This window comes from Caloenas nicobarica, chromosome 25 (genome assembly GCF_036013445.1).
Source record: "Caloenas nicobarica isolate bCalNic1 chromosome 25, bCalNic1.hap1, whole genome shotgun sequence".
In the NCBI taxonomy this organism is placed as follows: Eukaryota; Metazoa; Chordata; class Aves; order Columbiformes; family Columbidae; genus Caloenas; species Caloenas nicobarica.
The window spans coordinates 2,594,286-2,608,963 of NC_088269.1; the positions used below are offsets into that span (position 1 = coordinate 2,594,286).

The 14,678-nt window shown below is 52.0% G+C and overlaps 1 protein-coding gene across 3 annotated transcripts; it reads left to right on the top strand.

Moving 5' to 3' along the window:
* Nucleotides 1-128: 128 nt before the first annotated feature.
* Nucleotides 129-13,930, top strand: RASSF2 (Ras association domain family member 2). 3 transcript variants are annotated; one of them, XM_065651676.1, is made up of 12 exons: nt 129-229; nt 2,252-2,437; nt 5,438-5,520; nt 6,642-6,717; nt 6,868-7,019; nt 8,488-8,558; nt 10,443-10,594; nt 10,679-10,780; nt 11,343-11,394; nt 11,497-11,618; nt 12,304-12,401; nt 12,615-13,930. In XM_065651676.1, the coding sequence occupies exons 3-12, from the start codon at nt 5,462-5,464 to the stop codon at nt 12,682-12,684; spliced, it is 954 nt and encodes a 317-aa protein (XP_065507748.1). In that variant the 5' UTR covers nt 129-229; nt 2,252-2,437; nt 5,438-5,461; the 3' UTR covers nt 12,685-13,930. The 3 variants fall into 3 exon arrangements, with proteins under 3 accessions (XP_065507748.1, XP_065507747.1, XP_065507749.1); XM_065651675.1 differs by lacking the exon at nt 129-229 and adding an exon at nt 1,734-1,828; XM_065651677.1 differs by lacking the exons at nt 129-229; nt 2,252-2,437 and adding an exon at nt 5,144-5,205.
* The last annotated feature ends 748 nt before the right edge of the window (nt 13,931-14,678 follow it).

The following is a 14,678-nucleotide window of genomic DNA, read 5'->3' on the forward strand; positions in this document are numbered from 1 at the left end:
TTTCCCTTTGTGTGGGCTGTTTCTAGGCAAATTCCTTCAAAAGAAAAAAAAAAAAAAAGAAGCCCGGAGAAGCCACAAAGCGCCGGGAAAGGTCAGGAACAGACAAAGGCGGAGGGGCCGCTGCTGCTGCTCTTGTGGAACCCACAATCCACCCGCGCCCCCCAAATCGTCCCCCATGGGCAGGATAGGACCCGCGGCCCAGGAACCGAGACTGAGCATCGTTTCGGAGGTAACCGTGACCCCAAGCTGTAACAGCTGCTTCCAGGCAGATTATTTTATTTTTTTTTATATATATTTCCTCCTCAATCCCCTTCTCGAGGGTGGTTTTGGATCCCATGGCTGCAGTTGGGAAGAAGTTGCTGCCGGGATGCGGCCTCGTTGCACCGTCCCGAAGGCAGAACAGCAAAGTGTGGTGAATATCGCGCTGAATATCACGGGGTTTGGAGCATTTTAAGGCAGAAATAACCACTTTAGCCTGTGTCGTGCAGCACACAAGGCTCCCCATGGGAGTCCTGCACGGAGCTGGAGCCAATTGTAAGAGCATTTTGAACCCGAGTGGGTGGGATGGGGCATCCTTTGGGATCCTGGTGCTGGGATCGGGGATGCAGCATCCTTTGGGATGCTGGCACCAGGGATCAGACATCCTTCGGGATCCTGGTCCTGGGATTGCAGATGCAGCATCCGTTGGGATCCTGGTCCTGGGATGGGGCATCCTTTGGGATGCTGGCACCAGGGATCAGACATCCTTTGGGATCCTGGTCCTGGGACTGGGGATGCAGCGTCCTTTGGGATCCTGGTCCTGGGATGGGGCATCCTTTGGGATGCTGGCACCAGGGATCAGATATCCTTTGGGATCCTGGTCCTGAGATCAGGAATGCAGCATCCTTTGGGATCCTGGTCCTGGGATCGGGGATGCAGCATCCTTTGGGATGCTGGCACCAGGGATCAGACATCCTTCGGGATCCTGGTCCTGGGATTGCGGATGCAGCATCCGTTGGGATCCTGGTCCTGGGATGGGGCATCCTTTGGGATGCTGGCACCAGGGATCAGACATCCTTCGGGATCCTGGTCCTGGGACTGGGGATGCAGCGTCCTTTGGGATCCTGGTCCTGGGATGGGGCATCCTTTGGGATGCTGGCACCAGGGATCAGATATCCTTTGGGATCCTGGTCCTGAGATCAGGGATGCAGCATCCTTTGGGATCCTGGTCCTGGGATCGGGGATGCGGCATCCTTTGGGATCCTGGTCCTGGGATGGGGCATCCTTTGGGATGCTGGCACCAGGGATCAGACATCCTTTGGGATCCTGGTCCTGGGATCGGGGATGGGGCATCCTTTGGGATCCTGGTCCTGGGATGGGGCATCCTTTGGGATCCTGGCGCCGGCGTGCAACCTGGGTGCCAGAAACAGGGTGTCCCTTGGTAACCCCAAACTGGGGGGTTGAGCTGGAGCATCCTTTGGGATCCCAGTCCTGGTGGGGGGACACAAACTGTGTGCCCCAGGTAGAGCATCCTTTGGGGGATCTCCAGGCTTGACACCCACTAAGGGGTGTCCTTTTGGGATCCCAGGGTGACCTTGGGTGCCGGGAGAAGGGTGTCCCCGGAGTTTCAACACCGTCACCCCGGCGGGTTCCCGCAGCCCCGCCCCGGCCCCCCCCTTGCCCCGCCCAGGGGCGGCTCCAGCGGGGGCAGCGGCTGCGGAGCCGGACGGGCGAGTGCGGGGCGACGGGGCATCTTCATCCTCATCCCCGTCCCCGTCCTCATCCTCATCCCCATCCCGGCAGCCGCGGGGCGCAGCCGGAGCGCCCCCCGCCCGGAGCCCCATCCGCGGTGAGTAGAAGGCAAAAGGCTGCGCCCACCCCCGGGGTGGGGTTTGGGGGGGCAACCGGTCCCCACGCCGTGGAGATGTCACCTCTGCACCCCACAGCATCCTCAGCATCACCCGCTGTTTTCGGGCTGGCTGCTCTCGCAAGCTGGTGCCACCAGCACCCGCAGGTCCCCGTCACACCCCGGTGGGGTCCCCCACACCCAGGGGGGACCCCCACACCCAGAGGGGGCACCCGCCAGCTCCTTCCCTATAGCCCACAGGAAGCCGTTGGTAGCCACCCGCTCTGCCTGGGGGGGTCTGACCCGCTGAGTGTGGCCAATGGGTCCCCTCACTTGTCCCCAAGCGAGCCAGCGCCCCGATGGCATCGCCCATTGGCGGGTGATCCCTCTGCCACCGCTCAGCGCTCTCTCCTTTCCCCTTTGCAGGATGGTGCTGAACAGTTGGGCCGGTGAACAATAGCAGGGCTGGAAAACAATGGAGCTGCCGCAGCTCCGCGCTTAGGGACGCCGGACGGACGCTCGGAAAAAAACCCGGCTCCGAAACCGCGCCTGGGCCAGAGCCACCGTCGCGGGAGCCACCACCGAGCGACGAAAAGGATCCGCTGTAACAGGGTAAGAGCGCTCAATCGCGTCCCACCGCGGAGCAAAGCGGCTCCGAGAGGCTCTCGGTGCCTGCGAGGGAGGAATTGTCGCTTCTGGATGATTTGCTACCGATCGCGTGGGGATCGATGCGCCGTTGGGCCGGGTAAAAGCCGCCCTGGGCTGCAGGGTTTGTGCAGGAGGGAGCATCGCGGCCTCCCCGGGGAGCGGGATATTCCCACAATCCCTTGCACGGCCCCGGGGAAGCATCAGCTGCGCCCAAACCGCGTCCCCCACCCGAGCGGGGAGATGCTGGAGCGGGGGGATGCTGAAGCGGCAGCGCGGATGCTGCTGGAGCATCCGTGTGCTGGAAAAAGGGACCGAGACAACAAATAACCCCTCAAAAAATCACTCCTTTTTTGCAAGAGCAGGGAAGACTGCTTCCCACTGAAAATAATGATTTTGGAGGGATTTTTTTCCGAATTATTTTGTTGTGTTTGAGCTGCGTATCTCCCCGGGAGCTCTGCAAAAGTGAGCGCTCGTCCCTGCTCCATGCGAGGAGCTGTGAGCATGGCCAGGACCCCTCCACACCGCAGGGCACACGGGGCTGGAGGGACGCAGGGAAGGGGCTTAGCAAGGTTATTTTTAAGGAAAAGGCTAAATCTGGGGGTCCATCAAGCCTGGCAGTGATTGCGGGAGCTGCTGACAGCTCCTGTTGGAAGGCAGACAGGGCTGAAATCCTCCTGCCACGTGTGCAGGGGGAATTGATTTGATCTGATGGTTTTTTTTCAAAGAAAAGCATTTTGCAAGATAAGCAGCAAAACCTCAGCCTGCGCCGGGCGCGAAGGAAACGTGTCAGCTTGGAGCGGGGAAACTGAGGCACGGGGGGCGCCGGGAAATGGAGATAGCGCTGAGCCGTTGAGGTTGAGCAACCGACTGGGCAATTTGCACGTGTCCAGCCCTTGGGTTTGGGGGATTTCCAGCCTTTTGCCAAAGCCATGGCAGAAAATTAAGGGGGTGATGGCAGCTGGTCTCTGTTTGGGGATCTCCGGGCAGCTGCCGCTCCCTCCCCCCGCAAAGCCCAGCACTCTCGAAACCCAAAAAAGGAAGAATTTGCCCCTTTCTTTGCCTGCTCGGAAGGGGATGTGATGACAGAGGCGAAGGTGGCAGCGCCGGGGCGGTAAACAGGAAACCGGGCTCCTCAGCGCGGGGGATGAACCTGCATTTCAGGGCTCCCCGACACCCCAAAATGAGCTTTTTTTTTTTTGGCTGGAGTTCACCCCGATGTCCCATTCGAGGGAACCACCAGGGCTTTGGCTTCTCCTCTCTGTATCCCTGCGACGCTGCGGAGCAAAACTCTCTGGTACCAAAAGCTCCCCACGGGCTGTGCCACCGGAGGGCTTTTTTTCAACCACTTTGCTATTTTTTTGCAGTATTTTCGCATGGGCCAAGCAGCCGTGTCACTCCATTCTCCCCCCCGCCTTCATGGTGATGTCCCAAAGCTTTTTCAGCCACTTTCAGGAACCGAGAAGCTTTTTTCTACCATCCCCATATCTGCTTGTGCGGGCTCAGTAAGCCCCAAATTCAAATCCCCACTGGGGCAGGTGCTTTGCAACCACCGCACCACCTTTCTAAAACCATCAAGCCGCTGCAAAATCCTTTCCCAATATCGTTTTTGAGGGATAAATAGGATTATTATTACTATTTTCCACCCTGTGGGAGGATGGATGCGGCCACGGGAGGAGGGTCGATGCCGAGCTTTGCCGGGATGCTCGCGCGGCTCCTCAGGAAACCCAAACCTTTGTCAGCTTTTCCGTTGCGACGTGTGATTTTTGTGTTTGTTTTTCGGTGGCCGGTTTCTCTTCTGCTTTCTCCAGGCAGCTCCGGGGGGCCGCGTCGCCTTCCTGCCCTTCCCCTGCTTGTTTCTGCTTTTGCAACTGGTTTATTTGCTAAAATATATCCCGATGTGCACGGGGGTTGCCGCTGTGCTGAGGTTTTTAGGAGCGGGTCCTTCCTCCGACACAGTTTTTAATGCACGGCCTTGGTTGAGTCATTTATCCGCCTGGATGTTGTTGCGGGAGGGGGTTTTTTTTGCAGGAAAATGGGTTTGCTTCCCAAGGGGCTGGGAGGAAGCACATGGTGATGTGGAAGAAAACAGCAGTTTGTGGATTAAATGTTCTTTTCTTGCCTCTTTCTGGACAAGGGAAGGGAGGGGAGAGACCCTGGGAAGATGAGAGTTCCTCTCGATTTGCTTTGCACAAACACCCGAGGAAAAGCGTGACCCGAGAAGCCCTTTTTTGTCCCTCAAAACCCCCCCAACATCGCTCTTCAAGGTCTGATTTCCAAAGCGCTCCGAGCCCGCGAGTGACCCCGAGGGCTTCGCCCTAAATCTCATTTTAATTCCGCTTCGGTGCATCCAAAAATCACAGTCGTGCTCTAAGCCCCGGACGCGCCCAAGGTGGGATTTTTTGGGGAGGTTTCCAAGCATTTGCATGAGAGCGATGGGGATGTTTTGGCACAAAAATTCAACCGGCATCGTAAAAAAAAAAATAGTTAAAGGAACCAGCCCTTGCGAAATTCAGCGCACGCGCCCGCTGGTTCGGGACAGCACGAGGAAGCAGCAGGCTGGATTCAGAGCTACGTGTCCAGAGCTTCACAACAAAACTACTAAAATAAATGGAAAAAAGAGCAAATCCTGCTCACAACCCTCCCACCTCCAGGTCTGGCGTTGCCGGGACAGCCCGTGGATGCTCGAAATGCAAATGTCAGTGTAACGTATCTCCGCCAGTATTAAATTTTCAGTGAGTTTACGCCGCTTCTTTCCCTTATCTGATTTTCCCTCCTTCCCCATCGCTTTTCCCAAAGGAGCCGCAGCACATTTTCCCCGGGGCTGCATCCCCCGGAGCCTTTTCCCAAGAGCTCTTCCAAATCCAAATGGAGTTGATTTATTTCCTCGTTATCCAGGGGATGCGATAACGGGGCGGTTCACACCGATGGGTTTTTATTTTTCTCTCCTCCCTCTTTGCGATTCAGGTCCCATGAAAGACGAGCGGGAGGATGGATTACGGCGGCTGCGAGTACCTGGTTCCCTGCGGAAAAGACAAATTCATCGCCAAGTAAGATGCTCAGCTGGAAATTCAGTCGGTGCTGGTAGCTGGAGGGTTATTTGCAATATTCCCAGGGGTTTTTCCGCCTTCGAGACGGGAGGAGGGGAGTGGTTTTAACTGCATTTGGACAGAAAAAGGCATTTTGGGGCAAGAAACAGCAATTTCCTTTTAAAAAAAAGGTTATCGATGGGATTTTGAAATGTTTTCCTTAGGAGCGCGGCCAAATGCTCTATGAACTTTCATTAAATGTATGTTTTGCTGAAAAAGGGCTGGATTAGTAATTGCTCTTTTCTGCTTTGGTAAAGGAAGCGAAAGGATTCTTAAGTTTCAAAGACTATTTTGGGGGAGACAAAGCAGATATGTGATAGTTTTTCCACCCTTTTTTTTTTTTTCTCATAAACCCAAATCCTCCCAATTTGTGCTTCTTTATACTGGTCTGATGGTGCCGAGCATCCTTAAACTCATCAGCTGGCGGAATTAATTGGCAGCTTTATGAATTAATGCCAGAGGCATCGCTTCCCCGTGATTCAGAGCTGTGATTAGACAGCCTGGGCTGGGTTTATTATTTTTATTATTTTATTATGATGATCTTTGTTTATTCTTATTATTCATTTGCAACTGCTCAGCCTTTTAATTTTAAACTCAAGGTCAGGGTTTGGAGGGACGAGCCGCCGCGATAAACTCGCCCGTGATAACTTGTGACTCCGGCGTGACCCAACCGCTTGGGTGCTCCAAAAATTCCCTTGTTTTCCAGCCTTGTGACCGGTTCCACCAAGGTCTGGCGGGTTTTTTTACGTCTTTTTTGCGCGGTTTACAGAGGGGATGGTTGCAGGGCAGCTTGTCCCCCCTACTCGTGGTTGCAAAGGGTGGAACCCCAGTAAATATCCTCAACAAGGGAGGTCTAGAGGCAGCAAAAGACCCAGATTTGCCCCAAATTAAGCTGGTTTGGGTCTCCCAGCAGTGTAGAAGGTTCATTGCCCTGGGAAGTGATTTCTGGTTTTTCTCACATCTCCCAAAATTTCCCCCTGGCCAGCTCAGGGGTCACCATGCCAGGTACCAAACGGTGCCTGCAATGTCCCCCCACGCTCGTCTGCATCTCTTCTCAGCATATTTTCCTTTTGTTTTCCCAGAAATGAGCTGCTTTTACACTTGAAGACCTACAACATCTACTACGAAGGGCAAAATTTACAACTGCGGCACCGGGAGGTAAAAAAACCCCAGGGCAGGCACCCAACTTGGAGCAAAAAACCAAGGAAATTGGGTTTGATTTTGCTTTGTGGGATCCAAAAAAAAAAAAAAAAGCAATATGTACAGCTATTTGTATTTTGGATAATTCGCTGCCCGTCTTTGCCGCAGGAGGAAGGTGAACTCATCGTGGAGGGGCTGCTGAACATCTCGTGGGGTTTGCGCCGGCCCATCCGGCTGCAGATGCAGGACGACAACCAGCGCATCCGCCCCCCGCCCTCCTCCTCCTCCTGGCACTCGGGCTGCAACCTGGGAGCCCACGGGTGAGTGGGGGGAAGAGAAGAGACCCCCCCCAAAAAAAAAAAAAAAAACCACCCAGCATTTGCTGGGTTGCAACCCCAGCTACCTTGTCTGCATCCTTTTTTTTTTTTTTTTTTCTCCAATGTGCAAAACCTTGAGGAAGCCAAGGCTGAAATAAAGGAGCTTGGTTTCACTTTGCAAAGAGCCCCCCTCCGTTTTGCAAAGACCCCCCGTTTTGCAAAGACCCCCTGTTTTGCAAAGACCCCCCGTTTTGCAAAAACCTCCCCTTTTGCAAAAACCTCCCCTTTTGCAAAACCCTCCCCTTTTTGCAAAAACTCCTCCTTTTGCAAAAACCTCCCCTTTTTGCAAACCCCACCCCCTTTTGCAAAGACCTCCCTTTTTGCAAAACTCCCCCTTTTTGCAAAGACTCCTCCTTTTTGCTGAGATCCCTCCTTTTGCAAAGGCCCCCCCTTTTGCAAAACCTGCCCTTCTGCAAAGACCCCCTCTTTTTGCAAAACTCCCCCTTTTGCACAGACCTCTCCCTTTTTGCAAAGACTCCTCCTTTTGCATCCCTCCCCTTTCGCAAAGATCCCCCCCTTTTTGAAAAGATCCCTCCATTTACAGAGATCCTCCCTTTTTGCAACCTTTCCTTCTTGCAGTCCTCCCCTTTTTGTAAAACCCTCCCTTTTGCAAAGACCCCCCCATTTTGCAAAAATCCCTCCTTTTGCAAAGATTCCCCCTTTTGCAATACCCTCCCTTTTTGCAAAGACACCCTGTTTTTAGCAACCTCCACCTTTTACAAATCCCCCTTTTACAAATAACTCCCCCTTTTGCAAAGACCCCCCGTTTTGCAAAGACCTCTCCTCTTTTGCAACCCCCCCGTTTTGCAAAGACCCCTTTGCTTGCAATAAGCTCCTTCCCAAACCAAGCCTGGGTTTAACTCTAATACCAGTTTAACGCTGGATGTTGCTCTGGGCCCAATAATTCCAGTTCCCGGCGGGACTCTGGGCTGGAGCTTCATCCTCAAGAGCCCAGGAGCAGCAAGAACATGGCTTGTTCTGGCCCTGGGGGGGTTTCCATGGTTTTTCCATGTTTTTTTCCATGTTTATTTAGACATCTGCAAAGGGGAAAAAGGGGCATTTCAGCTTTTCTTGCACAAGTTGTGTGTTAGTGCTTGCAAAAAGGCCGGTTCAGGCTTCAGCATCCCTTCCTGGGAAGGAGCAGCTGGGATAAAACCCTGCAAAGGGTTTTTTGGGAGCGGGACAGGACGAGATTCAGGATTTATATTGCAAATAACCTGTGCTGGGACCCTACGAGGATGGTTATCTGCAAATCCACAGGGAGAACGGGCTGCTCGCTGTCTGGAAACAGCAGCCGGGGTATCGGAGGGGGAATTACCCTGGGAATAATCAATGATAATTCATTCCTTTTGCAGCTGCACGCTAACAGGGCACCGATCGATTTGATTTGATTTGATTTTTTGATCACCAGGTCCGTGCTGAAGCCCAGCACCTTGCCGGACATCCAGGTTACGGATGCGGATGCTCCAAACACGGATGCAGGTGAGTCAGGCTCAGATCCCATGGGATTTGGGAGCAGCTGCTTTATGCTCCAGTTTTGAGCAAATATAAAACAGACGCTTTTTTCCCCTCTAGAAATCAGCGTCCCCATCTTCCTCCAGCTTACTTAAAGCCATTTCCAGTATATTCCCAATATTTCTTTAATTGCAGCAAGAAAATTTTAGCCCCGACGGCCCAAAAAAGGGATTTTTCTCGGGGAAAGGGTCGTGGTGGGATGTGGGGAAGCGGAACTTGGAAAGAAATAGGGGATGGACCAAAAACCCCGTGGGATCGGAGGGAAAAGGATGTCGGTGCTTCCCCTTCCCGGCGGCTGCGCTTTTAGGGCAGAAGAATAGGTGGGAAGTGCCGTTACCATGGGGAAGTCGACATTTCTGCAAAGCTTTTTTCCCCCCTCGCTGGTTTTTGCAGAGCTCGTCAGTGCCGGCGCTTCGTTAACCCCTTGTTCTGCGCAGGAGGCGGCAATAAATGGGACACGAGCTGCCCCGCTGGCGATTCCCGCTGGCAAAACCGGCTTTGTGCCTTTTTGCTCGCTCCTTGGGGGCGTCTCGCAGATGTTCCTGGGGCTTTTTTTTAATGCTTTTATGGAAATACACCCCGGAGACAGACAAAAAACCAGCTCGTCCTTTCACCTTCCTGATATTCATCCACTTCCCAGCTTTGGGAAGAGCGGAGCACTTGCAAAACTCCTTGATCATGCAACCCTTTTCCCCATCCTTGATCCTCCACCTTTTCCCCTTTCTCTTTTTAATCCCCCTCCACATTTCACGTATTTTTTTTCCCTCCTACCCCAAAATAAGACAGGGGCTTATATTAATTTTTGCTCCAAAAGATGCACTAGGGCTTATTTTCAGGTGCTGTCTTGTTTTTCCATGGACAACAATCTGCATTTATTTTTGAAGAAAAAAATCAACATTTATTCAAATACAGTCACGTCATCATCTTCTGGAACACCACCCTAACTCTCCAAACGCTATCTGTCCCACTGCATCCTATTGCCAATTAATTTTACTTTTTTACATGGACAGCTGCCTGGGCACGATTTAAATTGACTTTTTAAAATGAACCGTAACTAGGGCTTATTTTTAGAGTAGGGCTTATATTTGCAGCATCCTCAAAAATCCTGAAAAATCGCACTAGGGCTTATTTTCGGGGTAGGGCTTATTTTTGGGGTAGGGCTTATTTTGGGGGGAAACACGGTAATTAAAGCTTGCCCAGGCAATATCTGCAACTCATCGCGCCATAGAAATAATTCCAGCCGGCTGTGTGACGTTCATCCCCTGCCAGCGCGTAAGAAAGGAAGCTTTTATTACATTTTTTTTCTCCAAAAGCCTGTAAAAACCAGCGCAAAACTGGCGTGCGCGCCTCCTCGTGAGTGCTTAGTCACTGGCATGCAGCTGCAACCAGAGATTTTTTTCCTCGCTGCAGACATGCTTTGAATTAAAACACCCAAACTCAAGCCCGAGAGGTTCATTAAAAATGGATGAAGGAGGAGTTTATAATAATCTGGACCCCGGCCAGTTTTCACGCAGAGATGTGAAGCGCCTGGCCCTGTTTGCTTGTTCTCATTAAAGGAGAAAAAAATTGAAGTTAAATTATGAAAAGAAGAGGCGAGACGCTCGAATCCCCGGGAGAAGAGGTTTTATCCAGGTAGCAGCCTGGATTGACGCCGTTAATTCTGAATTAATAACCTCCAGGAGCAGGGGGAGAGTAAACCGGTGGGTTAAAACCGGTGGGTTAAATCTCTCCGGGGAAGTTTGTCGGGGTTTATTTTTGAGATGGGGATTTCTGCGTCCGTGGGGGGACCCCAGAAGGGATTTTGTAGATGGGGATGGGTTCTCGCTTGCCCCAAACCGGGTTTATTTCCAGCCGCCAAGTCGCAGGCGGAGGAGACGCCGCAGCTGATGCGGACGCGGAGCGACGTGGGGGTGCGACGGCGGGGCAGCTCCCGCACCCCCAGCGAGCAGCGGCGCATCCGCCGCCACCGCTTCTCCATCAACGGCCACTTCTACAACCACAAGGTGAGCCCCAAACCCGCCCCCCGCAAAACCTCTCCCCGCCGATCGGGATTTTAATGGATTCCCGTGGATTTTTACGCCCCGTAGACGTCCGTGTTCACGCCGGCGTACGGCTCCGTCACCAACGTCCGGATAAACAGCACCATGACGACGCCCCAGGTCCTCAAACTGCTGCTCAATAAATTCAAGGTACGTTAAATATCCCCCTCCCTGGGTTGCTCTTTATATTTGAGAAAATATAACGCAGACTTTTTTTTTTCTCTAGAAATCAGTATCCCCATCTTGCCATTACTTAAAGGTTACTTAAAGCCATTCCAATATATTTTTTTGTTACTCAAGGGTTACTTAGATCCATTTCCAATATATTTTTTGTTACTTAAAGCCATTTAGCATTTAGACGAGGTTCTTAGGGACATGGTTTAGTACTAGATTTAGTTTATGGTTGGACTCGATGATCCTGAGGATCTCTTCCAATCGAAATTATTCTATGATTCATTTCCAATATATTTTCTGTTACTTAAAGCCATTCCAGTGTATTTTTGTTACTTAAAGCCATTCCAATGTATTTTTGTTACTTAAAGCCATTCCAATGTATTTTTTGTTACTTAAAGCCGCTTCCAATATATTTTTTTATCCTACGGATATAAAATGCAACAGCGGAGCGAAATAACGTTGGTTTTTTTTTTTTAATTGCTGGGAAAGCCGAGGGTAGAAACATGGATGTTTAATAGCGATTTGTGTCTCGGTTCAGATTGAAAACTCGGCGGAGGAGTTTGCGCTCTACATCGTCCACACCAGCGGAGGTGAGTCTGCGAAACAATAAAACCCTGGCACAGGCGGCGGGTCGGTTACGGCACAGCCCGCTTGTCGCCGATCCGAACGCCGATGTTTTTTGGCGCCTGCAGAGAAGCAGAAGCTGCGAGCCAGCGATTACCCCCTGATCGCCCGCATCCTGCAAGGCCCCTGCGAGCAGGTCTCCAAGGTCTTCCTCATGGAGAAGGACCAGGTGGAAGAAATCACCTACGACGTGAGTTCAGCGCCGCGGGATGCTCGTGGCTTTGGGACGGAGCTCGGGATGCAGCGGGGGCGGAAAACCACGACTAGGGGGACGTCTCCATGCTGGGGATGCAGGAGTTGCTTTGTTTTACTCCTGGGGGAAACCTTGGTTTTGTGCTCAAACAGCATCTTTAAGCCGCAACCGAGAGCAAACACCGCCCAGCCCTATTTCGCCATCCCAAAGCTGATTGCAGAAGAGCGTTCGCTGCACATCTTTTGGCATCATTGGTATTTTTTGCTGCCGGTGGGGAATGGCTCGTTCGTGCCATCTGCTGGCTCCCTCCTACCCCGGCCCTGCTTTGCTTTTTAATCAGAGCATAGATGGGGCGTTTTTAGGGTCTATTTGGGCTTAAACAGCGCTCGGTGACGCATCAGGGATGCACGGGGCTCTCCGTATGAAGGAGCCAAGTCTTGTAGCCAGTGGGTAAAATGTAAAATAATCCTTCAGTGACTTTTTTTCCAGCAATTAGCGCTCATTTGCTGTTGTTCATGCCGTGGGAATGTGGTTTCTTTTAGGGATTTTTGCAAAACTTGGGGGAGATTCTTGATTTTCCTGGTTATATCTGGGGAGAGGATGCTGCGAACTCGCCTTCAGCCTCGCAGGGTCGGTGCATCGCCCTCTTCATCACCCTCTTCGTCGTTTCTCTCCCGCCCAGGTCGCTCAGTACATCAAATTCGAGATGCCCGTCCTCAGGAGCTTCATCCAGAAGCTGGAGGAAGAGGAGGATCGCGAAGTGAAGAAGCTAATGCGCAAGTACGGCGGGTTTGGCGGCAGCGGGGGGAGATGCGGAGAGTTAAAGACATTTTTGTGAGGTTATTTTGGTGCCAAAAACTCATTTGTGCAGCCGTGCATCCCCAATACATGCGTGGGGTTTGCATTACTCCAGAGTTTTTCTTGGCAATTTGAGTTAAACGCCCAGCTTGATGCTGCAAAAAATCCCATTTTCCTTGTCCTTCACCTCTCCAGATACTCCATCCTCCGGCTGATGATCGAGCAGAGGCTGGAGGAGATTTCCGAAGGTCCCACGGCGATGTGAAACGCTTCGCCGGCTCTGGGTTACGTCGCACAAAGAGCCGTTTTCCCGCAGGACGCACCGGACCGAACCCCAAAGCCCCGTCATTCCCGGAGTCCATCGGGATCGCTCCGGCTCGGAGCCTTCGTCATCCTCCCACGTCTTCATCTGCGCAGCATCCTCGGGGGCTCCTCCGCTGCAAACGGGGTTTTTGCCCCACGAGGCTCTGGCCGGTGGAAACTTTGGCCAAAACCTCAAATCCCTGGAAAAAACAGGGCCTAAAAAAACCCCCCAAAAATAGGAAATCTAGGGGCCGAGTGAGGGCTGCGAGTGTGGGAGAGCGAGAATTTGGGCTCAGGTTGAAGATGGTGCCCGCGTGAGGCTCCCGGCTCCACCGCCGCTCGGTGGCAAGAGAGCACAGATAATTCCTCTTTTCTTTTTTTTTCGAAAAAGCACATTTCTATTGCAATAATTGGCAGGTGACGGGAGGCTTTTGTAAATCAAAAGGGTCTGCTGAGGATTGAGGGTTTTTTAACACATTTGCTGCCGATAGCAAACCTGGAGACTGACGGCTGCATTTACAGCGCGGGAGTAAATCGCTTTTTCCTGCCGTGTTCCCTTAACCTGCATCCGGTCGCATAACCCCCTGTTTCCCCCCTTTCTAATTTGCACTAATTTTAGGGATTTTTTTTTTAAAAAAACCCCATGATGTCAAACCTCTCTGGTAGCCGTAACATGCCAAATAGCGCTCGCGGGAGCAGTTTGTGGCGCTGAGCATCTCGGCAGGGACGCTGTACAGAGCGCAGGGGGCGGCGGGAGCAGGGACAGGCAGAAATAAAGCAGATTTTATTTTGCAAGCTGATTTTTCAGCAGTGCCGACACGTCGTCCCGGCGAAACCAGGACCACGACTGGCTCCGTTATCACCATCACACCTGGAAAAAGCTCTTTCCTCGCGGGCTAAACCAGCAATATCACTTTTATACCTCGATGTGAACTAAAACTCTGACTTTTTCCCTGCCTTGATTTTTTTTGCGATGTATCTTTCTAATTTTTTTTTTTTTTTTTTGGATTTTGATGGTACCTTTTCCCCCTTTAACATGTTAGGGTGAATATTGTACAGCGAGAAAAGCTTTTTATGTATTTGAAGGATGACTGTGGCGTTGCTTGATTGATTAACAAGAAAACAAAATATGTAGCAACTTAGTACAGAACGAAAACACCTGAGTTAGAGCCTGTTTTCTTTAAAATAAAGCACTTTGCGGACAGAAATGCTGCTGAAATGGACTTTGTGTGGGCTGGGAGCGTGAGGGAGAGGAGCAAAATCCACCCGAATCCCGGCGGCGAAGATTCTCAAGGAGAAAAGCTCCTGTCCTGCAGTTTTGGAGAATCATAATTAAATCACTGGAGGGTTTGGGGGGAATATTGGGCTGTTGTCGGATTTATCCAGCCCTTAGAGACTATTTATCCCCGCAAAACATGGTCAGCGGGCTCCATCCTCTGGATACTTCCCTTCCAGAAGGTAAAACTCACCTCCAGAAGGAAACCTCGGCGTTGCTCGGTTTGTAAGCCTGATCTATTACATTTTTTTCCGCCTCCTGGAGGCTGAGCTCCCTGCAACCCCAAGTTTATCCCCAACCGCGCTTTCTTTTCTCCCTGAAGCCGCCGGTCCCGCGTTTTCCAGCCCGTTTATCCCTCCCCGCGCAGGAGGGGACACGGGTGACGTTGGCTCCGCTCGTCGAAGCTTTATCCTCCGGAAAAAGTGCGAGTTGAGCCCGGCGGGCGCAGGCAGGAGGAGGCATCACCAGCTGCACGGGTAAGGGCACAGAGTTGGGGAGAAAAAGATAAAAACTGGGTAAATTAGCAAGGTGGAAAGTATTGGGTTTTGGCACAAACCTGAGCTGGAGGTTGGGATGGGGAAAACAACCAGGGGAGGTAACACCTGCCCCGTTTTCCCCGGGTTGTGATCCATAAACTTGGACGCTGCTGGGGAAATAAAAAGAGCAAAAAATAGGAAGGG